Source organism: Gigantopelta aegis, chromosome 7 (genome assembly GCF_016097555.1).
Source record: "Gigantopelta aegis isolate Gae_Host chromosome 7, Gae_host_genome, whole genome shotgun sequence".
NCBI classification, from domain to species: Eukaryota; Metazoa; Mollusca; class Gastropoda; order Neomphalida; family Peltospiridae; genus Gigantopelta; species Gigantopelta aegis.
In genome coordinates, this window is record NC_054705.1 from 27,841,788 (window position 1) to 27,869,371 (window position 27,584).

The 27,584-nt window shown below is 38.3% G+C and overlaps 1 protein-coding gene across 2 annotated transcripts; it reads right to left on the reverse strand.

Annotated features, from left to right (window-relative positions):
• Nucleotides 1–27,584, reverse strand: LOC121377676 (kelch-like protein 20). Of its 2 annotated transcripts, none has more exons than XM_041505753.1 (7): nt 27,513–27,584; nt 20,154–20,591; nt 17,556–18,064; nt 11,642–11,870; nt 8,842–8,982; nt 5,562–5,754; nt 1–2,818 (listed from the first exon to the last, which is right to left on the reverse strand). In XM_041505753.1, the coding sequence occupies exons 2-7, from the start codon at nt 20,551–20,553 to the stop codon at nt 2,596–2,598; spliced, it is 1,695 nt and encodes a 564-aa protein (XP_041361687.1). In that variant the 5' UTR covers nt 20,554–20,591; nt 27,513–27,584; the 3' UTR covers nt 1–2,595. The 2 variants fall into 2 exon arrangements, with proteins under 2 accessions (XP_041361687.1, XP_041361688.1); XM_041505754.1 differs by lacking the exon at nt 27,513–27,584 and adding an exon at nt 25,386–25,519.

Sequence of the window (27,584 nt, forward strand, 5' to 3'; positions counted from 1 at the left end):
TGGATTAAAAATCCCATGCCTCGACTGGGATCCGAACCCAGTACCTACCAGCCTGTAGACCGATGGCCTACCACGACGCCGGTCTTTAAAGAAAAGAGGCTGTATCAGTTTATGCACTGGAATTCACATCCGAACACACTGTAGCAAGGCCTTGGGGACAAATGGGTAGGACTGGGATACAGAATTAGAAAGCAATAAAGTTGAACTAGAAACCAGAGTAATTAAATATCTTGCTACCATAAACTGATTTGGCGAATAAAAAATAATCTGTGATTAGACGAGTTCTTTAAAAAAAAAAAAAAAAAAATACAAAATAAGTTTGAAGATATATAAGAATTAGAATAATACATTTGTGTCTGTTAGATACCATTTATCTCACAACTCGTTGTTTCAAAACAAAAAACACATTAGGTTGGCCTCACACTGTGCACTACCAAACTAGCTCATTGCAATTTTTAAAAATAAATTGGCTACAAGATTTAGTCTTTGGGTAATAAATATTCCTTAAATTAACCACATTTTAGTAATTGTCAAGGAAACTCTCTACATATCTTAAAATTGGCTAAAGCGAAATTTGTTCTGTTGTGAGACCTGATTATGGCATGTGCTTACAAACTGAAGTATCTAAACTTAAGACATTAAATATTAGCAAACACACAGGGGGCCAATTTACAAAGCCTGTTTTTCTTAAACGCAGGTGTATGGAAATGTATGTACTTACAAGAGCAAGTCTACACCAGGCTATGTAAATGTGGCCCACGAACTTTAACTCGTTGTTAGAAAGTTATTATACTAAAAAGTTAGATATATGTAACACAAACCATTTGTAATTTTTACTCCTGACCTAGCATAAGCATAATGTTTCAGATTTATGACATACTTTTGTTGTAATCTGGACCAAACTTAGCATGGATAGATATAACATCATATTGTTATTAAAATAACGTTAAAGGGTGGCATGATTCAAAGATTAATGTTAACTAGATCGTACAGATTGTATACTGGTATGCCATGCATTGCTGAATCGTGTGGGATGTCAGCTTCAAGTTATAAGCCTTATCTTTTAAAATCCAGACTTTAGTCAAATCTGAAATTATGCAATTTATATGGTACTGTCATGATATTAAGATTTTCAGACTTAAACCTTCAGACATTAAAGTTGTATAAGCATAGAACCTGAGTCCACACTCAAAATATTCATTCATTCATTCTCTCTCTCTCTCTGTTAATCTCTCACTCCCTCTCTCTCATTCTGTCTGTCTCTCTGACCATTTTCTCACTCCCTCTCTCTCATTCTGTCTGTCTCTCTGACCATTTTCTCACTCCCTCTCTCTCTGTCTGTCTCGCTCTATCTGTTATTTGTATGGACAACATATTATTAATGCCTCAAGTCTAGACATCCCAGTTACTTAAGCCTGATGTACAAAGCTGAAGGGAATGGTGTTTGCCTGCTATGTAAAAACCAGCTGTGTCAAAACACGTTCCTGTTAACCGAGGACCTCTTCACACACATAAAATAAGGACAAGTATGGAATGTTATGAAATCTCTGCATAAAACATATCACAAAGGTATTACCCTTAGTCATATTACTGAACTTAAAGTAACAGGATAAAAAAGGACACAATATATGTTGAACATATTCATGTAAAGAACTATCAGAAATTATGTACATTGTAGGCTATGTATAGCTTCAGTGAACAATACAGGGAAATAATTTAAAATTGCATAATTATGCAGTACACAAAATCTGTTAAAAACGTCAATTAATTCCATGGATGTGATACCTATTTAAAAATAAAATCTGAAATGATCTTTAAAAAGCCGAAACCTCTAAACTATGCCTAATTACAGGTCAATTCTCAGCATTTCAGAAAAAATCTCATCTACTTCGTGAAAAATATTTTATACAAAATAAGCTGAAATCAAATAAAAAGGTGAAAAACCCATATCCCTGTAATTATGCCAATTAAACAATGGAGAGAGAGAGAGAGAGAGAGAGAGAGAGAGTGGGAGACATATAGAGAGACACAGTGAGATAGAGAAGACAGCCAATGCCACGACATAGGCTACTCCCATTGAAAAGCAACAGAAGATCTTTTACATGCATTTTGCAATAGACAGGCCAGTATGGTCTTTGATGTATCAGTAGAGGAGTACTGGTAGGGATGAGACAAATCCATCAATTCAATGACCCTTTGCATCTCACGTAAGCCCTCTACCATAGAACTACATCCCATCTTTAGCTTTAAACAAATCACAGCAGCTGATGAAGCAATTTAATATTTTAACAATGTTAATTAATACCGGTATATTATTTTATTAGTTTTATATATCTTTATCTAACATTTCATCTACTGTATGTTTCAAAGGAAAGTAGCCTTAAAAATGTGAAATGAAAACAGTCTGAAATAATTCTCCTAGAGCCGATTGTTGGAAGGCATGTAATAATCATGTCAACAACATCAGCGGAAATCAGCTGAGTTTCAACAAACCAGAGGCAATGGAATCTGCTGGTATTATGTATTGCATGAGAAAAAAACCCTACATTTTCTCGTCTGTAATGAAACTCAGGGTTTGAAATTATCACAGAAGTGTCAGACCACGCCAGCACCACAGCCTGCCCGACTGACCAACATGCTATTGAGAACTGTCCACTGGTCAGCATCAGGGTCGTAGACCTCTGCACTGCGTAACCGACTCTGACCATCGAACCCTCCAACCACATAAATTCTGCCATCGAAAATGGCAACACCAGGCCAGGCACGTGGTGTGTTCATTGGAGTTATTGTTGTCCACTGTCTAGTCAGTGTGTTGAACCTGCAAAATTAAACAGTGCTATCAGGCCTGAAGAAAAATACTAATCTCCTTGTGAAATGAAAGTGGAAATTTAAAAGCAAACACTACAGAATATTGATTTTTATTACCCATAAGGGCTCAAATATCAGGGGTAATAATTTGTCAGAATCATAGATTGCTTCTACAGCCACCGATTGGCTAGTTTAAAAATGATATTTGTTTGATTGTATTCTATGGATCAGGTTTACAACATTCATTCACTTGGGACAGATAATTCGTAATTCCTCGTAGCTAATTAGTTATTCTCTAAATCAATCACAGGCTACTGGATGTCAAACATTTGGTAATTTTGAGGGATATTTATATGCAGAGGACATTTTGTTTTGAAAATCTTGGTTAGTGATATTTCTAGTCAACAGAATTTTAATTAGCAACTACCGTTTAATGTTTTCAAATTGTGTAGCGATCTCTGAAACTTGCAGAACGAATAGCAAAGCGATACTGAACAAAATGTTCCCTGCCTATACGTGTAGTCTTAGAGATTATGTTAAAGTTGTTTTGTTTAATGACACCACTAGAGCACATTGATTTGGAGAATAATCAATGAGCTACTCGGCAATACCGTTTATCTTGCACCAATGAATTGATGTTGTCCTTCCTGAGCCTTTGGCTCCACTGGAGGGCCTTTGGCTTGGGTAGGACAACATCACTTCATGAATGCAAGATAAACTATATTGCAAAGTAGTGAGTTGGGTATTCTATTTATTACCCATTTTCTATATTTATCATCTTATGGAAGATTTTTTAACGATACTGTTGTTGAAAATAGTTTGCAAGTTGAGAACACGAGACAGCATTGCATCATATCTGTGACATATATATCGCTGATGATGTAAGTTAGTTGTTGACATGACTTCCACCATGGAAACTATTCTTACACACCATTAACCGCCTACAGTGAAGCACTGTTTATGTCGTCAAAACGTATGTAAGAGAAGAAATTTGTTTTCTTTCCCTAGGGAAAGATAAATTTTCATTCCCCACTTCTCTCTGTCCATATGGGTAATAATTATTAATCAGCGGCTACTGAATGTAAAACATTTGGTAATTTTTACATATAGTCTTAGAGAGGAAACGCGCTACGTATTTCCATTAGTAGCAAGGGATCTTTTATATGCACCATCCCACAGTCAGGATAGCACATACCATAGCTTTTGATATACCAGTCATGGTGTACTGGCTGGAACGACATATAGCCCACTACATTGAAATACTGATATGTGTGTCTCAAACAAAATACACTACTAACCTCTCTACTACATTGAAATACTGATCTGTGTATATCAAACAAAACACACTACTAACCTCTCTACTACATTGAAATACTGATATGTGTGTCTAAAACAAAACACACTACTAACCTCTCAACTACATTGAAATACTGATCTGTGTGTCTCAAACAAACCACACTACTAACCTCTCTACTACATTAAAATACTGATCTGTGTATATCAAACAAAACACACTACTAACCTCTCTACTACATTGAAATACTGATATGTGTGTCTAAAACAAAACACACTACTAACCTCTCAACTACATTGAAATACTGATCTGTGTGTCTCAAACAAAACACACTACTAACCTCTCTACTACATTAAAATACTGATCTGTGTATATCAAACAAAACACACTACTAACCTCTCTACTACATTGAAATACTGATCTGTGTATATCAAACAAAACACACTACTAACCTCTCTACTACATTGAAATACTGATCTGTGTGTCTTAAACAAAACACACTACTAACCTCTCTACTACATTGAAATACTGATCTGTGTGTCTCAAACAAAACACACTACTAACCTCTCTACTGCAATGAAATACTGATCTATGTGTCTCAAACAAAACACACTACTAACCTCTCTACTACATTGAAATACTGATCTGTGTCTCAAACAAAACACACTACTAACCTCTCTACTACATTGAAATACTGATCTGTGTGTCTCAAACAAACCACACTACTAACCTCTCTACTACATTGAAATACTGATCTGTGTATATCAAACAAACCACACTACTAACCTCTCTACTACATTGAAATACTGATCTGTGTGTCTCAAACAAAACACACTACTAACCTCTCTACTACATTGAAATACTGATCTGTGTATATCAAACAAAACACACTACTAACCTCTCTACTACATTGAAATACTGATCTGTGTATATCAAACAAACCACACTACTAACCTCTCTACTACATTGAAATACTGATCTGTGTATATCAAACAAACCACACTACTAAACCTCTCTACTACATTGAAATACTGATCTGTGTATATCAAACAAACCACACTACTAACCTCTCTACTACATTGAAATACTGATCTGTGTATATCAAACAAACCACACTACTAACCTCTCTACTACATTGAAATACTGATCTGTGTATATCAAACAAAACACACTACTAACCTCTCTACTACATTGAAATACTGATCTGTGTATATCAAACAAAACACACTACTAACCTCTCTACTACATTGAAATACTGATCTGTGTATATCAAACAAAACACACTACTAACCTCTCTACTACATTGAAATACTGATCTGTGTATATCAAACAAACCACACTACTAACCTCTCTACTACATTGAAATACTGATCTGTGTATATCAAACAAACCACACTACTAACCTCTCTACTACATTAAAATACTGATCTGTGTATATCAAACAAAACACACTACTAACCTCTCTACTACATTGAAATACTGATCTGTGTGTCTAAAACGGCCTCCAAAAGCGAACAGGTAGTGGTCGATTGTGACAAGTGCTAAACCAGATCTGGCCTTCTCCATCTCAGCTACAAAACTCCATTCCTGCGTATCGGGATCAAAACATTCAACGCTGGCGCGATCCATGTGCAGAATCTTGTCATAGCCACCTGCAACAAAACAGCAGCTTATTTAAAAAAAAGATTTTTGAACAAAGATTCATGACAGCCAGGAATCAAAATAAATGAAGCAGCATTCACGTTACCAACAGGTTAATACAGAAAGTTGAACACAGATTTTGTTCCTATTTTCATAAAGCTCATGTCAAATCTTTTAATTTGAGGCAGAGTGTATTAACAACAGTAATGACTGTATGCATATACAAATATGGAGATTTTAGATTTGTGGGTGATCTCACAAATGTATAATTTTTGACTGAAGGCGTTAGGTGAAAAATGAAACATTTGTGGGCATCAAATAGACAATAAAACCCGCAAATCTAGAAACTCCTTATAGTTACATGTATGTCCATTGTAAACTGATTTTTTTTTCTAAGAACCAATTGTATATTTGGTATGAATTTTTTTTCTTCTAGGAACTAATTGTATATTTGGTATTTCTTGAAAAAAATACCTGGCTACAATCTAACAGTAGACCTTTGAACCATCAACTTGACCTGTTCCAATTGCTAATGAGTCACTTTCTAATGATGTCAATAGCTTTCCAGGCGTTATTTTTATTTAATCCCGGAAAAAGAATGTAATTAACCAATCACAATACATAATACATTCACCCTCAGTTTACAATAACTGCTCAGATACATTCATATGGTAAATCTCTATTTAAGATAAAAACATTTTTTTTACTCAATTGGGGTTTGAAAATATGGGCTTACATCTGACATTGGTTAACGTGGGGTTAATAATATGCTTGTTATACAATAGCAGCACATAACCCAGTTAATTAATATGCAATGTTATTATCCATATGGTTCAACATAACCGAGTTAATAATAATCATACGAAGCACACATGTAATAATGACATAATTTTGGGAAGTGACGTCATAACATGACGTTGCTTCTCCAGTCATAGCTCAGACTGTGCATTTGAAATATAACGTCATTTCTTCATCTCCTTCAAGTTGTGGCTGAAACATTTTCAGATGGGTCTTGTTATTCATAAACACAACAACAATAATAATATAGATAATAAAGAAATTATTACACTCGCGTGTGAGTCGTACTGATTTTACGAAACTCTTGTCAGGATTCATGTATTACCCTCGCTATCGCTCGGGCAATACAAACATCCTGACACTCATTTCGTAAAATCAGTACGACACACAAGCTCGTATAATAATCTCTATTTATGTCATGTATGTCATTAACGTCGTGCATTGTTCAACGCTATACTTTAATTGGGCGCAATGTTTTCTATTCAAGTGTAGATCTGGGGAATGGGGGGGGTTCCGAGGGGCATGCACCTCCTTTTGTTTCGCTGTAGTAAAAAAGTAATAAAAGCCTATTCAAAAACCTCTTACCATGCTCGGCGCCCCACCCACCCCCTCAATTTTGCAAACCCCTGGATCTACACCTGCTATTTATGGAAATACTAAATGATTTCTTTATTTTTTAATACAAAATTATTAAAATAGTTTTTATTTGATAATTTATTTTCAAACAAGAATACCAGTGAGGTACTTGATACGCTCATCAGGAGTTTGATGGAAAACAAGATCTATATTAATGAATATGTTTCGGGTATGATTCAAATGTAATCATGTGAAATTGCAATGGGATGGATGAACAGTTTGTTTTGTATCAACCACCATCCCAAGTTGTTCCAACATGTGGTTTGATGGTCCTGTATGTAAGATATGATCTGGACAAGGATTTAATGTTATGTACAATAGACCGTGAAAAGTAGGTCACAGTGACCTAGTAATAGTAGGCGACACACCGCCATCGCAAGTTGTTCTTACATGCGAGGAATAATTTTTACTTGCTCATATACCACTAGAGTTTCGAGCATGTCCGTCCCGGGGCCTGTCTCTGGATAGCCAGGGGCTTGTCCCAGAACAGAAAAAATTTAAGGGGACAATTTTGAAATTTACATCTAAAAATTAAATAGTGGGCCTTTAAAATTTTGACTGTAGGGATGACTTGACCATAGACGGCACCGACGACTGACTTGCAAATCATGTGGATGGTCTGGCTATCCATTTCCCGCAGCAGGATCGCTTGGCGGTAGAAGTCGTTGCGTGGTAAGGTCAAGACGAGTCCAGAATGTCCCAAATCCGTTTACAATTTTATACTAAATTTATGACTCTTATACATCGATAAATTCACAACAAAATTACGAACAATTCTTATAATTACAAACAGCACAACTGATTTAGTTAAAACTAGACATAATTCATAAATTAGTTTCTACTGTTCTTCCCATTATCTGCTTTACGTAATGACGTCCCATTTGACGTAATGAAGTCATTTTCTGAGGAGTTTATTTTAAAATCCTTCAGTACACTACACAATTTTATGTAGTTTGTGACAGCTGTACATTGATAAATTTATTCTGAAATGACAAGCAGTTATATAATTACAAACATAGGAGCGTGCAGAGGGTGGGTTTCGACAGTCAAACCCTCCCCTTGATCAAATTAAGAAAATGTTTTTCTTTTTTTCAATACTTTTTCCAGGGAAGCATGCCTTAACCCCTCATAAACTTCGTTAGCCATAGTTTAGCCCCACCCTTTTCTAAAATGTATGCACAAGTGCCTGAACACACCATATTTAGTCAAAATACACATAAATCAGCTTCTAACGTCCTTTCCATGACCTGTTTTACGTAATGATGTTCCAGCTGGTTTAATGACGTAATTTTCTGAGGTTTTCCTTCGACAATCAGAATAGAGTAAATCGTATAAATGCGAGAAAAAAAATGATTATATGAATACCAAAAAACATCAAAAACATTTCTGTTCTAGATTGTTTTGGGTCAAACCATATACTGACTGGCCTAAATGGTGGTTCATGGTTGAACAGCATCTCCGACATCACCAAAGAAATTTGTGATCTCTTTCTACCACTTATTTCAAAAACTCAAAATTAGTGAAATATTTTTTTTTTTTTTTAATTTCTCATCTATTTTTGCAGTCACATTTGGCATCATATATTATCATCAAATAATATTATATACAATTAGGCACTGTTCTCAAATCCTTTAAATTTGTATATGTAATAAAATAACTGAAACCTGCAACATAGATTTTCCCATCACAAACAGAGATTCCAGCTCCCGCTCTCTTTCTCTTCATACTCGCGGCAAAAATCCACGCGTCCGTCTTAGGGTCGTAACGCTCCACAATGTTGTAGCTACACGATCTATCTTCACCACCTTAGCAACGGCAATCAACAATGTTAATAACATATTCACAGACTTAAAAGTTATGCATAATGATACAACAAAAATTCAAGGTTTGCACAATTAAAATGTCTCCGCTACTATAAATCAATTTAGTGGGGAAAAAACTAAATTTACTGATGGTTTTTTCTGTCTTTTTTTTCACTGAAATAAATGTCATGATTAATCAAGTTATGTTATTAATTAAATCATATAACATGAAAATAATTGATTACATACCTATTCAATCTTACTATAGTGATAAAGGCCCTTTGAAACCATGCAATAAATTTATTCCGTATCGCACATATGTGCAATCTGGACCGGAACTTTTAAATGGGGAATCCCCTTTTTCTTTTTACTGCAGGTAGTGCCTTTTATTTACTTATGTCATATATGATGTCATATCGTATTTGAAACATTACACAAGGCTGCCGCAGAATATGAGTGTTAACGTTAAATGAATCCATGAAAGGAGTTTTGATCATAGATTTAACAAAGTGTTGTTATGACGTTAAATTAAAAACCGTTTTTGTAAAACGTAAAAGAAGGTATGTAATAAATACAGAACTTCACATACGTTGTTTTCGCTTCCTATTTATTGCACTCGTTTATTTTGCGAAAGAACATACCACTTGACCGCTACGCAGTCTCGTGGTATATATTCTTGCGCAAAATAAACTCGTGCAATAAATAGGAAGCGAAAACAACGTATGTGAAGTTCTGTATATATACTCTTCAAAAAAAGAAACGCAAAAGGGTACAAATGGGTTATAACTCCGATTTTATGTTTCCTACCGGTTCATGCTTTGTGAATATAAGGTCATTGCATGTCCCAAACACATTCCCCCGGTTACATTCGATAAAACGCAGCTACTGTACAATAAAGTTCCAAAATGTGAATATTCGCAAAAACGCAGCCATGTGCAAACCATGTCACCCCTGCACGTGCGTTGTCTGCACGTGCAACATGAACACCGACAGTATAAAAGTGCAGGGTGTTCGCTTGCCTGGCCTCTGTATCTGGCCAACAGTTGACAATCCAGGACATGCCACGTCTCAGTGAACCGCAGAGAAACAATGCCATCGGCCGACTAGACGCAGGCGAATCCAGAACGGCCGTTGCCAGGGCATTCCATGTGTCCCCAAGCACCATCTCCAGACTGTGGGACCGTTACCAGCAACATGGATCAACACGTGACCTCCCTAGATCCGGTCGACCACGGGTCACTACCCCCGGGCAGGACCGCTACATCCGGGTACGCCACCTTCGGGAACGATTGACTACTGCCACCTCCACAGCCGCAGCAATACCAGGTTTGCGCAGGATATCCGACCAGACCGTACGGAACCGCCTACGTGAGGTAGGAATTCGTGCCAGACGTCCAGTTCAAGGTGTCATCTTAACACCACAACACCGTCGACTCCGACTGCAGTGGTGCCAGATTCATCGACAATGGCCTCAACTGCGATGGAGACAGGTGTGGTTCAGTGACGAGTCCCGATTTCTGCTCCGACGTCATGATGGAAGATGTCGCGTGTATAGGCGTCGTGGTGAATGTTATGCGGCAAACTGCGTGCAGGAAGTGGACAGATTCGGCGGGGGTAGTGTCATGGTGTGGGCAGCCATCTCACACACTGGCAGAACTGACCTGGTCCACGTGCAGGGCAACCTGAATGCACAGGGCTACATTGACCAGATCCTCCGGCCACACATCGTTCCAGTTATGGCCAACGCCAACGCAGTGTTCCAACATGACAACGCCAGGCCTCACACAACACGTCTCACAACGGCTTTCCTACAGAACAACAACATTAATGTCCTTCCTTGGCCATCGATATCACCGGATTTGAACCCAATTGAGCATCTATGGGACGAGTTGGACCGACGCCTCCGACAGCGACAACCACAGCCCCAGACCCTGCCCGAGCTGGCAGCAGCCTTGCAGGCCGAGTGGGCCACCATCCCCCGGGACGTCATCCGTACTCTGGTTGCTTCAATGGGCAGGCGGTGCCAGGCAGTTGTCAACAGACGCAGAGGCCACACCCGGTATTGACTCCAGATGACCTTGACCTTGGTGGTGTGTCCTATCACTTACTCACAATGGACTAGAGTGAATTGTGAACAATCCTGCAACATTTGGTAATTATCGGACTCACCATTCAATAATTAAATCAATTCTCCAAATGTTACGACAATGTGGTTTTGCGTTTCTTCTTTTGAAGAGTATATATAACACAAATAAAAGTATTTTTTAAACTTCACTTTTTGTGGGTTTTTTTTAACATACACAGAGATGACCGCTGATTTGTACAATTATGTATGACACAAGTTTCTCTGATTAAGAATTTTTCCTTTGTGTGATGACAATGTAGATAAACTTGAAAATTTATGTTTCGTATCTCTACAACATTATTGTTGTGACACCAAAATTATTAATTTTGGTTTTTAAATTTATAAAATACTTTTTGTCGAAGGCTAGACCTAGACGTTTACAAAAAAAAGTAAAAAAAAGAAGAAATACAGTCAAATCCACTTAAATGCATAGCACCGGTGTGTCTCAAATTTATGCTAATAACCAGAATAACCGATTGTCCGATAGACCCACTTCCAGATTATAACCAACAGTAAACTTTACAAATGTACATGTACCTATTGCATAAAGATATCCCCCAATGACGGCGACGGACACAAATGACCTGGCGACCTTCATCTCTGACTTGGGTATCCACTGCTGGTGAACCGGGTCATAGCACTCAACACACCGGAGATACAGCGTGTCTTCCTGCGTGTCGGCCAGAGCACACTCTCCCCCTACTGTGTACAACATCCCGTCAAACGATGTCGCTCCCACCGCGGTCCTAGCAATGTTCATACTCGGCTACAAAAAACCCAAACAAATACAATAACTGATGTTCAGTTGTTGACTTACTTTGATATCAACCAAATTCAATAATTTCTTAAAGGCATTTTACATGACACAACCTCCACCCAACACCTTTTTGTTTTTTTTGCTTGGAATTTTATGCAATCATCAACATAATGCAATTTGGCTGAAAACATTGTAATATTTTACAATGTTTTCAGCCAAATTGCATTATTTTAAACAGGAAAAGAATTCTTTCCAAACAGTGTTCATGACTTTTTATGATGCAGCGTAAAAATTCCACAATTTTCTAAACCTGGAAAATGACATTAGATTCGCAAAGTCTGACATTACTGCACTAGGTCCTGTAAAATAGGCCTACAGTCACATCAAATGCCAAACTTACCAGTGTTGAAAATCCACCTTTTATGTGTTAGCCCTGATTACATGAGTGTGTTCATTCTAACTGCTTTTCTATCTGTCTGAACTGCAGGTGTAGATTGAGATACAGGATTTTTAACAAAATTGAGTGTATTAATTCTTCGCCACCAGGGATCATGTGACGGATGAAAAATCTTTACAAATAATTCAGTGGCCAATGTAGAATTAAAAAAAATATGTACAGTTGATATTTCATAAAACAATTAAAGCACTAGAGCAGCTATTGGATGCCGAACATTTGGTAATTCTGACTTGTAGTCATCAGAGGAAACCCGCTACATTGTTACTAATGAAACAAGGCATCTTTTATATGCACTTTCCCACAAACAGGAAAGCACATACCACAGCCTTTGACCAGTTGTGCTGCACTGGTTGGAACGTGAAAAAACCCAATCAGCTGAATGGATCCACCGAGTTGGTTCGATCCTGCGATGCAAGCACCTCAAGTGAGCACTCAACCAACTGAGCTAACTCCCGCCCCTCATAAACAGTCATATGATAGTTTGTAATTTTAGACATAAAGAAATTAGTTTTAATTATTATGTATAAACTGAATATTGTACTAAAAGGTAGGCATACACATGTATAATACATGTAATACCATGAGCATCAAAGCTCTCAAACTTGGTTTACTAGAACACATATCCTGTCCGTATTATGTAACGATCTTCTATTTTTGTTTCTATCTTTAAGACATTATGGGGCTACCACATTTTACTGTGGGGGCTACCAGACGTTATATACTTGTATCCAGGAAGGCTACCACTGAAAAAAGTTAATGTCAAGGACTGCATGAAGAGAGAATCTCACAGCTAGCAGCAGTATTTGCAGAAAAATCCTGCCACCGCCTATTGAACATGAGTGTACTTGTCCTAACTTAAAATTATCTACAATTAGACCCATCAAAAGGAATTTTTAAAGTGGTGGGCGAGAAATAATATAAATAATGGTTTGAATGTTTTAAAAAATGATACAGAGAATACTAAACGAGTTCCCATGAAAGACAATTTATATTACAATGAGTATTTTCCATCATATATCACAAACGAAAGCAAGTGATTGTTGATCGAAAACACGAGTTGTAACAAAAACAGTCTCCCTTTGGGAATGAGTATAGTATTCTTTTTATTATTACATCATACATTAATGTACAAATATTGGACAGAATTACATCTAATATAACTAAACAAGACATGGTAATACAATGACCTAAGACTAAGGTAAATGACTTCACTTACCGAAATGATGTCATTTAGCAAATGATGTCACATGCTGGTCACTTGACTTAGCTATTTATCAATGAAACTTGGCATTCCTACACCACACTTTTCACAAAGAAGTTTAGACAAACAATACTATAAATATATTGCAAGCTAAACAAAGGTAATAAAATATATATCTTGTTAAATTATACAGCCGACATTAATTAAAAGAATTAACACAAATATATTTCCAATTATAAAAATATGAATCAAAAGAACGATGTGTACATTTTTTGCATGATGATCTAAAGTGGAGTCATACTGTGTGACAGTCAGCCACAGTCGATCAAGATCTTCATTTTTGAATTATAAAAATAGTGGACCCAGCCACAGAAAACCTAAATACACCAAATCACTGGACTAAATACACAGTAAGCCACCAGACTAAAAACATGCCAGACTGTTACACCGAGTACAAATCAAACCACTGGATTAATTACACACCTAACCACTGGACTAAGTAAATACCAAAACCACTGTTTTAATTACACCTAAACCACTGTTCTAATCACGCCCTAAACGACTGCTCTAATTACACTCCAAACCACTGTTTACATCCCAAATGACTGGACTAATTACATCCCAAATCACTGGAATAATTACAAGACAAACCACTGGACTAATTACATCCCAAACCATTGGACTAATTACATCCCAAATCACTGGACTAATTACATCCCAAACCACTGGACTAATTACACCCCAAACCACTGGACTAATTACATCCCAAATCCCTGGAATAATTACATCCCAAACCACTGGACTAATTACATCCCAAACCACTGGACTAATTACATCCCAAACCACTGGACTAATTACACCCCAAATCACTGGAATAATTACAAGACAAACCACTGGACTAATTACAAGACAAACCACTGGACTAATTACAAGACAAACCACTGGACTAATTACAAGACAAACCACTGGACTAATTACACCCCAAATCACTGGACTAATTACAAGACAAACCACTGGACTAATTACAAGACAAACCACTGGACTAATTACAAGACAAATCACTGGAATAATTACAAGACAAACCACTGGACTAATTACATCCCAAACCATTGGACTAATTACATCCCAAACCACTGGACTAATTACATCCCAAACCACTGGACTAATTACACCCCAAATCACTGGAATGATTACAAGACAAACCACTGGACTAATTACAAGACAAACCACTGGACTAATTACATCCCAAATCACTGTATCAATACACCCCAAAGCACTGGACTAATTACACACCAAAGGACTGGACAAATTACACACCAAAGCACTGGACTAATTACACACCAAAGCACTGGACTAATTACCCACACCAAACTACTGGACTAATTACACACCAAACCCTGTATCAAATACACACCAAAGCACTGGACTAATTACACACCAAAGCACTGGACTAATTACACACCAAACCACTGGACTAATTACATCCCAAACCACTGGACTAATTACACCCCAAATCACTGGAATGATTACAAGACAAACCACTGGACTAATTACAAGACAAACCACTGGACTAATTACATCCCAAATCACTGTATCAATACACCCCAAAGCACTGGACTAATTACACACCAAAGGACTGGACAAATTACACACCAAAGCACTGGACTAATTACACACCAAAGCACTGGACTAATTACCCACACCAAACTACTGGACTAATTACACACCAAACCCCTGTATCAAATACACACCAAAGCACTGGACTAATTACACACCAAAGCACTGGACTAATTACACACCAAACCACTGGACTAATTACATCCCAAACCACTGGACTAATTACACCCCAAATCACTGGAATGATTACAAGACAAACCACTGGACTAATTACAAGACAAACCACTGGACTAATTACATCCCAAATCACTGTATCAATACACCCCAAAGCACTGGACTAATTACACACCAAAGGACTGGACAAATTACACACCAAAGCACTGGACTAATTACACACCAAAGCACTGGACTAATTACCCACACCAAACTACTGGACTAATTACACACCAAACCCCTGTATCAAATACACACCAAAGCACTGGACTAATTACACACCAAAGCACTGGACTAATTACACACCAAACCACTGGACTAATTACATCCCAAACCACTGGACTAATTACACCCCAAATCACTGGAATGATTACAAGACAAACCACTGGACTAATTACAAGACAAACCACTGGACTAATTACATCCCAAATCACTGTATCAATACACCCCAAAGCACTGGACTAATTACACACCAAAGGACTGGACAAATTACACACCAAAGCACTGGACTAATTACACACCAAAGCACTGGACTAATTACCCACACCAAACTACTGGACTAATTACACACCAAACCCCTGTATCAAATACACACCAAAGCACTGGACTAATTACACACCAAAGCACTGGACTAATTACCCACACCAAACTACTGGACTAATTACACACCAAACCCCTGTATCAAATACACACCAAAGCACTGGACTAATTACACACCAAAGCACTGGACTAATTACACACCAAAGCACTGGACTAATTACACCCCAAATCACTGTATCAAATACACACCAAAGCACTGGACTAATTACACACCAAAGGACTGGACAAATTACACACCAAAGCACTGGACTAATTACACACCAAAGCACTGGACTAATTACCCACACCAAACTACTGGACTAATTACACACCAAACCCCTGTATCAAATACACACCAAAGCACTGGACTAATTACACACCAAAGCACTGGACTAATTACACACCAAACCACTGGACTAATTACATCCCAAACCACTGGACTAATTACACCCCAAATCACTGGAATGATTACAAGACAAACCACTGGACTAATTACAAGACAAACCACTGGACTAATTACATCCCAAATCACTGTATCAATACACCCCAAAGCACTGGACTAATTACACACCAAAGGACTGGACAAATTACACACCAAAGCACTGGACTAATTACACACCAAAGCACTGGACTAATTACCCACACCAAACTACTGGACTAATTACACACCAAACCCCTGTATCAAATACACACCAAAGCACTGGACTAATTACACACCAAAGCACTGGACTAATTACACACCAAAGCACTGGACTAATCACACCCCAAATCACTGTATCAAATACACACCAAAGCACTGGACTAAGTACACACCAAAGCACTGGACTAATTACACCCCAAACCACTGTGTCAAATACACACCAAAGCACTGGACTAATCACACCACAAATCACTGTATCAAATACATACCAAAGCACTGGACTAATTACACCCCAAACCACTGTGTCAAATACACATCAAACCACTGGACTAAATACACACCAAACCACTATATCAAATACACACCAAACCACTGTATCAATTACACACCAAACCACTGGACTAAATACACACCAAACCACTGTATCAAATACATGCCAAACCACTGGTCTAAATACACATCAAACCACTGTATCAAATATACACCAAACCACAGTATCAAATACACACCAAACCACATGACTAAATACACACCAAACCACTGTATCAAATACATGCCAAACCACTGGACTAAATACACATCAAACCACTGTATCAAATACACACCAAACCACTGGACTAAATACACACCAAACCACTATATCAAATACATGCCAAACCACTGGACTAAATACACATCAAACCACTGTATCAAATATACACCAAACCACTGGACTAAATACACATAAAACCACTGTATCAAATATACACCAAACCACTGGACTAACTACACACCAAACCACTGTATCAAATATACATCAAATCACTGGACTATTACACACCAAACAACTGTATTAAATACACACCAAAACACTGGACTATTACACACCAAACAACTGTATTAAATACACACCAAAACACTGGACTAATTACACATCAAACCACTGGACTAAATACACACCAAAACACTGGACTAATTACACACAAAACCACTGGACTAATTACACACCATAGATTTCCACTGGTCTAGGAGAAAGTCATATCGCTCGACACTCTTGAGCTGGCAGTCTGAACTGTTGCGGCCGCCCATCACGTAGATGCAGGGTGGCTGTGCACGGTTGGGCACCAGCTGAACGAGGTTACAGTCATGCTGTGTTCGAATAGCTTTGCTGATCAACAGCTGGCACTTGGCACACGTCCGAAAGAACTCTGATTTGAGAACCACAGTCTCCAAGTAGGAGCGGTCGAGAAGCGGCAGTCGGATGTTCTGGAGGATGACACAGGCCTTGTCGAGGCGCTGCACGGGGTCCCACTGCAGCCAGGAGCAGGCCGCCTCAAACACCTGCGTCTCTGTCATCACCTGCAGTTTGTCACTTTTCAACAGATTTATTAAACGATCTTCCGGTAGTTCGAAAAACTCTTCTGTCCGAACAACTTCCAAGAAATTCTGATAGATGAATTGACGAGCCAAGGCTTTTAGTTCTGTACATGCATACATGTCGGCAAAATAGTAGATACCTGGAAAACCAGAAATAGAAAATACATTTTAATGTTACATAAAAAGTACAAATACATGTAATAGCATAACGAGGTTCTGTTCCAGACACATACATGACTAGCATAAACATGCAGATCTGTAGCAATTATAGCTATCAATATATATATATATATATATATATAAAATTTAAAAAAATTCACATTTTTACAATTTCCTCAATTCTGATTGGACGACGTCGAAAACCCCCTGAAAGTTACCCCTAAATAAACCTCAGAAAATGACGCCAGCTAGGACATCATTAAGTAAAACAGATCATGGAAAAGACGCTAATTTATGTATATTTTAACTAAATATGGTGTGTCCAGGCACTTGTGCATAAATTTTAGAAGCGGATGGGGGTTAACTGTGGCTAGCGAAATGTATGAGGGGTTAAGACATGCTTCCCCGGAAAGTATTGAAAAAAAGAGAACATTTGCTTGATCAAGTGGAGGGTTTGACTGCCGTAACACACCCTCTGTACAATCTCCTGTCTTTGTAATTATATACAATCTGTTTGTCATTTGAATATTGAATGAATTTATCGATGTACAACTGTTACAAACTGCATAAAATTGTGTACCGTAGCGTAGTGAAGGATTTTAAACTAAACACCTCAAAAAATGATGAAATTATGTCAAATGGGATGTCATTACTAAAAGCTGATTATGGGAAAAACGTTAGAAATTTGTTTATGAATTACGTGTAGTCTTAACTGAATAAGTTGTGCTGTTTGTAATTATAAGAATTGTTTGTCATTCTGTGCGAATTTATCGATGTATAACAGTCACCCATTAGTTACAATACCAATCCAAAAATAAGTTGATATGACAAGAACTTAAATAAATATAAACATAAACATTTATGAATAAAAGAAGTTAAAATGTCCCTCCGTTACCGCTTGATCTCATAAGTAAATTTGGTAATGCACATATACTTGGATATACATTGTTCAGTTGATCCAAAACAAAATATCAATGAACTACTAATGTTAAACTATACTTTTACTGTCTACATGTATTTATTGATATATAAATCCATTTAAACTCATTTAATGGGTCATATAAGAATGAAAATGCAATGCCACAAAATGTGTCCCTCTGTTACTTTTTCAATGTATCCCTCTGTTACCATGAATTTATTTTTATTAAAAATAGAATTAATGAGTGATGCATTTCAGATTTATATTATTGTTTTATACATATGTTAGCTTGATTTCTGTTATATTAGTTCCAGTATTGAATGCCTAGGACAGCAGATACAATAAAAAAAAGACAAGTCATTTTATGTGGTGTGCATTTTATGTTCCTCCATTACCGAAAATCAAAAACCAATTCATGACATTTAAGATTGAGTTGCATTAAATATTTTTACATAGGCTATACAAAACCAATCTAAAAGTAAGTTGTTATGACAAAAACTTAATTCAGTATGAACAATTTTATGTGTAAAAGTAGGCAAAATGTCACTCTGTCACTCAATAAAGTTTGTGACAACTGAAAATTATTTTACATGAGACATAAACATGATACAAAATGATTGCTCATTTAATATTCTTAAAATACTTTACCACTGGCCTAAGTTACATGTAAAATAATCTGAGAGTAAGAAACCCACCTAGACAGTTGGATGGGACAAGCTGTGATTCTAGGAAGTTTGACATTAACATGATATGAAATAGTTGCTCATTTAAATCGGCCTCGGTGGTGTCGTGGTTAAGCCATCGGATATAAGGCTGGTAGGTAATGGGTTTGCAGCCTGGTACTGGCATCGGTGGTGTCGTGGTTAAGCCATCGGATATAAGGCTGGTAGGTAATGGGTTTGCAGCAGTGGTACTGGCTCCCACCCAGAGTGAGATTTAATGACTCAATGGGTAGGTGTAAGACCACTACACCCTCTTTTCTCTAACTAACTACTAACCAATAACAAGTAACCCAGTGTGCTTGAACCTTAATTGGATATAAGCACGAAAATAAGTTGAAATGAAAGGAAAAAATGCTCATTCAATATACTATTTATATTTTTCCACTGGCCTAAGTTACATGTAAAATACTCTGAGAGTAAGCAACCCACCTAGACAGTTGGATGCTACAAGCTGTGATTCTAGGAAGTGTGAGCAGATTGTGCGCAGAGCCTGCAGCCCTAGCAGACTGGCTCCCTGCAGAATGGACTGCACATTCTCGACGTTGATCTCAATCGTACTGGTGTACATGAACTCGAGCAGCAGGCCCATGGTGGTCGTCTCAATACCCTGAATCTCCACCACCGACTGCTCCGTCTCCAGCATGCCGTTGGTAAACATCGCCCGGAGGTACGGGCTACACCCGGCAACAACGATCTTGTGCGCCGTGAACTTTGCTCCATCGATGCAGAGTACGATGTCACACAGTTGCTCCTGGCGACGGAGGTCATTCATCACCTCAAAGGCCTGCTTCGCATGGTTCTGTACGCAGCAAGTGCGTGACTCAATCATTCCGGGGCATCTATCTGCAGCAAGCTAATAGTCAAGATCTGCAAAAACAGAATGATCTTCAGGGCTAGCTCTGGGTGAGCAGAACATTTCACCAAATGATCTATTAAATTAAAAAAATTGCAGAAACTTCGTTATTTTTAAACAAAATATCAATTATTACATGATATTATTTTGCAAATTAAAATGTAATTAGCCATTTCTTTTTAAAATTTGCAACTGACAAATTTGGCGAGTTCCAGAGCTAACCCTGATATTAACAAGCATTACTAAAGCAATACATGTCCGCTACCAGGCTCAACACATTTTCATATCTCCAAAGTTCAAGGGCCATAAATCTGTGAAAAAAATTGTTAAATCACCATGAAAATTAAAGCTTAGTCTGTACCAGTATATGATAAAGCTACATACAAAATTCCATCTCAATATTTTCTGGCAGTGCAAAAGAAGTCTGGTAAAAAAAAAATTGTAATGCCTAAGTTCAAGGGCCATAACTGTCAAAAAGAGGTCAAATTTGATCTGTAACAGTACATGATAAAGCTATAAACAAAATTTCAGCTTAATATCTCAAGGTTTTGTGAAAAACCCCATCTAGAAAACTATATGTGGAATAAACAAAATGACTGACATGAAACCTACAATGTACTACAATGTACATGTATTGGCCCCTCCCACTTAATTTGCATCACCTTGCAATTTAACAATAAACTGGGTGCATGACTATTCTATTTTCAGATTGTTGGAAACATTTCAATCCAAATTAATTGCAACTGAAATTTGTTTGTCTAAGTTTATTATTACTGTTTAAAATATATTTTAAAAATTGCACCAAGGTGCACTGGCTGGAACGACAAATAGTCTAATGGGCCAACCGATGAGGATCGATCTTAGACCAACTGCGCATTAGACGACACTGGGTATAACAACCCTCAGTGTTCTAGCTGGTTCTTTTTTTTGTCTGGGGAAAGGATGGTACGACTTCAACTGACTATCGAAGATCGAGGAAGGGCTATTGCTTGGCTTCAGGATGGCAATACGCAAAGAAATGTTGCTCTGAGACTTGGTGTCAGTCAGAGTGTCGTTGGCCGACTGTGGCAACGGTACCAAGCAACGAATTCTGTTCGAAATCGTCCACGTTCGGGAAGACCCCGAAGCACTACAAATAGAGAGGACCGCTACATCACCAATATGGCTCTACGTCAACGCACAACCACTGCACGCCGATTATGTGACAATCTGCGGACTGCGACTGGAACTCGAGTGTCTGATCAAACCATACACAATCGTCTGAGAGCCAATAATCTACGCTGCCGTCGCCAGGCTGTTCGACCACCACTCCTACCAAGTCACAGAACGGCCAGACGTCACTGGTGCACGCTTCATCTGCGGTGGCAACGTGTTCAGTGGGGTCGAGTGATGTTCATTGATGAGTCCAGGTTTAGTCTCCAGTTCAACGACGGTCGGGTTCGTGTCTACAGACGTCCTGGGGAGCGCTTCGCTGACGTTAACGTTAGACAACGTCACCGGTTCGGTGGTGGCAGCGTCATGGTGTGGGGCGGCATCTCTATCCACCACAGGACCCCCCTCTATGTGGTGGATGGCAATCTGAATGGAATCCGCTATCTGAATGAGATTATCCGGCCATTGGTTCTCCCAGGCCTTCAGCAGATTGGCGGCGGGGCAGTTCTGCAGGATGTCAATGCCAGACCCCACCGCGCCAGGGTGGTAACGGACTTTCTCAGACAACAAGGTATCGCCAGGATGGATTGGCCAGCATATTCACCTGACTTGGCCCCAATAGAGTACGCCTGGGACGAATTAGGCAGGAGAGTTCGGGATAACCATGCCCCTCCGGCTAACCTTCATGATCTGGGTCAACTTCTTATGGCAGAGTGGCAGGCCATTCCCCAAGAGTTCTTCAGACGTCTGATCAACAGCATGAGGCAACGATGTGTCGAGTATTCGCGCCAGGGGTGGATTTACACACTATTAAACGAATGTTCTAATGTGTAAAATCCGTGTTTGACAACCTTCAACTTTGACAGCATGTCATGTGACTTTCTTGTATACAGTGACGTTTATTTGTGTTTTTTTGTAAATATGGAACAATAAATTAAATTTTTGGTGTAGTTTACATCATCAATCTAATACACTGAAACTTATTTGGTTATAAATTTTTGACCCTTAAATTCTTTTGAGTAGTATATATATGAAATGAATAGTATTTACTGGCAAATGAACTGTCCTGTATCCAAGCACTACTCGATTATTTAATAACTGGGTATAATACCACTGCTTCCGACACCTATGACCCTGTACAAATGAACTGTCCTGTATCCAAGCACTACTCAGTTATTTAACTACTGGGTATAATACCACTGCTTCCGACGCCTATGACCCTGTACAAATGAACTGTCCTGTATCCAAGCACTACTCAGTTATTTAACTACTGGGTATAATACCACTGCTTCCGACGCCTATGACCCTGTACAAATGAACTGTCCTGTATCCAAGCACTACTCAGTTATTTAACTACTGGGTATAATACAACTGCTTCCGACGCCTATGACCCTGTACAAATGAACTGTCCTGTATCCAAGCACTACTCAGTTACTTAACTACTGGGTATGATACCACTGCTTCCGACGCCTATGACCCTGTACAAATGAACTGTCCTGTATCCAAGCACTACTCAGTTACTTAACTACTGGGTATAATACCACTGCTTCCGACGCCTATGACCCTGTACAAATGAACTGTCCTGTATCCAAGCACTACTCAGTTACTTAACTACTGAGTATAATACCACTGCTTCCGACGCCTATGACCCTGTACAAATGAACTGTCCTGTATCCAAGCACTACTCAGTTACTTAACTACTGGGTGTAATACCACTGCTTCCGACGCCTATGACCCTGTAGAAATGAACTGTCCTGTATCCAAGGACTACTCAGTTACTTAACTACTGGGTGTAATACCACTGCTTCCGACGCCTATGACCCTGTACACATGAACTGTCCTGTATCCAAGGACTACTCAGTTACTTAACTACTGGGTGTAATACCACTGCTTCTGACGCCTATGACCCTGTACACATGAACTGTCCTGTATCCAAGGACTACTCAGTTATTTAACTACTGGGTGTAATACCACTGCTTCCGACGCCTATGACCCTGTACAAATGAACTGTCCTGTATCCAAGCACTACTCAGTTACTTAACTACTGGGTGTAATACCACTGCTTTTGACGCCTATGACCCTGTACACATGAACTGTCCTGTATCCAAGCACTACTCAGTTACTTTAGTACTGGGTGTAATACCACTGCTTCTGACGCCTATGACCCTGTACACATGAACTGTCCTGTATCCAAGGACTACTCAGTTACTTAACTACTGGGTGTAATACCACTGCTTCTGACGCCTATGACCCTGTACACATGAACTGTCCTGTATCCAAGGACTACTCAGTTATTTAACTACTGGGTATAATACCACTGCTTCTGACGCCTATGACCCTGTACAAATGAACTGTCCTGTATCCAAGCACTACTCAGTTATTTAACAACTGGGTATAATACCACTGCTTTTGATGCCTATGACCCTGTACAAATGAACTGTCCTGTATCCAAGCACTACTCAGTTATTTAACAACTGGGTATAATACCACTGCTTCTGACGCCTATGACCCTGTACAAATGAACTGTCCTGTATCCAAGTACTACTCAGTTATTTAACTACTGGATGTAATATCACTGCTTCTGACGCCTATGACCCTGTACAAATGAACTGTCCTGTATCCAAGCACTACTCAGTTACTTAACTACTGGGTGTAATACCACTGCTTCCGACGCTTATGTCCCTGTACAAATGAACTGTCCTGTATCCAAGCACTACTCAGTTACTTAACTACTGGGTGTAATACCACTGCTTCCGACGCCTATGTCCCTGTACAAATGAACTGTCCTGTATCCAAGCACTACTCAGTTACTTAACTACTGGGTGTAATACCACTGCTTCCGACGCCTATGTCCCTGTACAAATGAACTGTCCTGTATCCAAGCACTACTCAATTACTTAACTACTGGGTGTAATACCACTGCTTCTGACGCCTATGACCCTGTACAAATGAACTGTCCTGTATCCAAGCACTACTCAGTTATTTAACTACTGGGTATAATACCACTGCTTCTGACGCCTATGACCCTGTACAAATATGGGGATGGGTACATGTAGATATTTGTAAAGAGTGGGGAGGTTTTTGTTGGGGTTTTTTACCTTAAAGTTTTTATTTCGTATACTTATTGTTTTCTTTCTCGTAGCCCAGTGATAAAGTGCTCGCTCGATGTGCGGTCGGTCTGGGATCGATCCCAGTCAGTGGACCCATTGGGCTATTTCTCGCTCCAGCCAGTGCATGACAACTGGTATATCAAAGGCTGTGGTATGTACTACACTGTCTATGGGATGGCGCATATAAAAGACCCCTCGCTGCTAATCGAAAAGAGTAGCCCATGAAGTGGCAACAGTGGGTTTCCTCTCTTAATATCTGTGTGGTCCTTAACCATATGTCTGATGCCATATATACCTGTACATAAAATGTGTTCAGTGTGTCGTTAAAACATCTCTTTCTTTCTGTGTTTTTTTTTCAAATTAAAAGTTGCTGGCACATTTTCCAAATACTTTTTTTGTGTGTGTTCGGGGTTTTTTCTGTTGTTTTTTTCTTTAATTATCCCAATTTCAACAAAGACTGAAATAAATACCAGTAGCCTACACAAAACTTCAGTTTAGTTTCCATTTATATATTATACAAAGAACTGTTGTTTCTCACAAACTTACTTCAAGATTAACTTGCGCAAGATGAAACTCTTTAATCTGTGGGACTGTGTCTTGACTACAGTGCAGTCTCAGATGACCACAGAGCATGACCTATATTCACAGGTTGGAACGCTTGCCATCGTCCTCAAACGAGCATAACATATGTACTGAAATCAACACACCTCATGAAAAACGTTTTATTTTTCGCCAGTTTTTATTACTTTGGTCAAACAACGTTTGAATACAACCGTGTCCGGTGTATCGGCGCACTTGGTATTTTGCTCCAGTATGCTTAGGAAGTTATGTTGTCGGTATTTTTAACGAATTAAAGTTCAATTCCATTTTCAATGTTTAATCAAGTATTAACATATTTATTTTTACGGGTACAATATTTTTTTTTAGAATTATCAATACATATAATTTCAAAATAAATCATTCACCTGCTTTCGTGTATACAAACACGAAGTAGGTCAGCCTAATTGATATTAAGAATGTTAAAACCAGTCTGAAAACACCGTTCCCTCATTTTTAAAATTATAGTAAACAGTATAATTGTTTTGTTCAGTTATTTTTATTTAAAATGAAAAAGAAAACACAGACAAATGCAAACAAAAGTTTTACACTTTAATTAACAGTCATTCCAGTTCACAAATGTCACATTGTTACCCCCCCCCCCACCCAAAAAAATAAAATAAAAATAATACTAATAATAAAAGTGAAATAACTTCCACGTGTGTGCACAATCTACCCGAGAAAAAAAAATCCATGTAGGCATCTTAACCATGCATGACAATGAACATGTATGCATCTGCAGTACTGTGCCACTCAAGATAACGATTCCGAAACTGATCACGAGATGGGTCATGTGTGATCATTCATTTTCATAGTAATATTTTTTGACAAGACGAAACAAAAAAGTACTAAAATAATCCTGGGACAATAGTGTAGCGTTTATGGGCTACAAAGTGAGGTCATGGGCGGTTTATAAATAGCGGGGTCACCAATCCACATCTACTGCGCCAAATCACTGGACATGCAAATCGTTTTGGATACAAGGGGGTGTTTACATTTATGCACAATTTTAAAATGTTTATTTACTACAGACATAAAACAATTTGTAGCATATTTCAGATTATGCACTGCTTCATCGGCGAGAGACACATTTTATTAAGTATTTCACAGTGTTCACATAGAAAATGGTCTTTGAATGCTTACAAGCGCCGATACACTGGACAGCACTAATAATCTTCAGATCTTTGTTTTTGACATACATGTTGAGCACATGCTGTTAATTAATAACCATGCTGATTAAAATAAGCAAGCACTGAATGACCTTGTTTTTTATTGTTGTCGTTAGCGATATTGCTAGCTGAACATTTGGAGATGTATATACACCGCAAAAATAACTTATTTGATTTTGGGACTTATTTATTTCATAGACTGATTAAAACTTACAATCGAGCCCAATCTATGTATAAACCAAAGGTTAGTAATTCTAATATTAACTTCTTTGTACACAATAATTATTGCCACTTGACATCTATTCCCATCATGTGACAGAGACCAAAAAAAAAAAGGTATTAAGAAATGTGTGATGTTTATGAGTGGGTCAAGTTCACTCTTGCTTTCTTTGCTTGTTTTAACTTTATTTTGACCAACATTTCAGTGAATCTGGCAGACATTTGTTTACTTTCCCCATGCAAAAGTCAACGACCTCAGAAATCTTCAAATTGACGTACTGTTGTGCACAAACAACGCAACCACCGAAACTGGACCCTCACCGAAACGGGTCAACGGAAGATATAGGATGTGCGAATATAGAGGTGCGCTGAAAAATATGGGAGGCGTAAGAACGTAAAAGGGGGGCGGAAAAACGCGAAAGAGGGGCGCAAAGCCACCCTAAAATGGACCAACAATAACACTGATGTTCTTGAGCTGTTTTGGCCATTTCTCTTTCATGTCACACGGGATTTTGTTTTGACATTTCGGATGATTTCCCATTCTCATGCTAACTTTTAAATGCATGGTTTATCAGTGTTTTTTAAAAGTGCAAAACACATAATTATTAAATACTTGTTATTATTACATAATCCAAAAGTAAGGTACTTTAAATCAATCATACTAATGAGTTTTAAAATCAATATTTACCAAATAAGCACAAACAACCAAATAATACGGTCATCACCGGAAATAGCAGTGAAAGCCGTTCTTTGAGCGCAC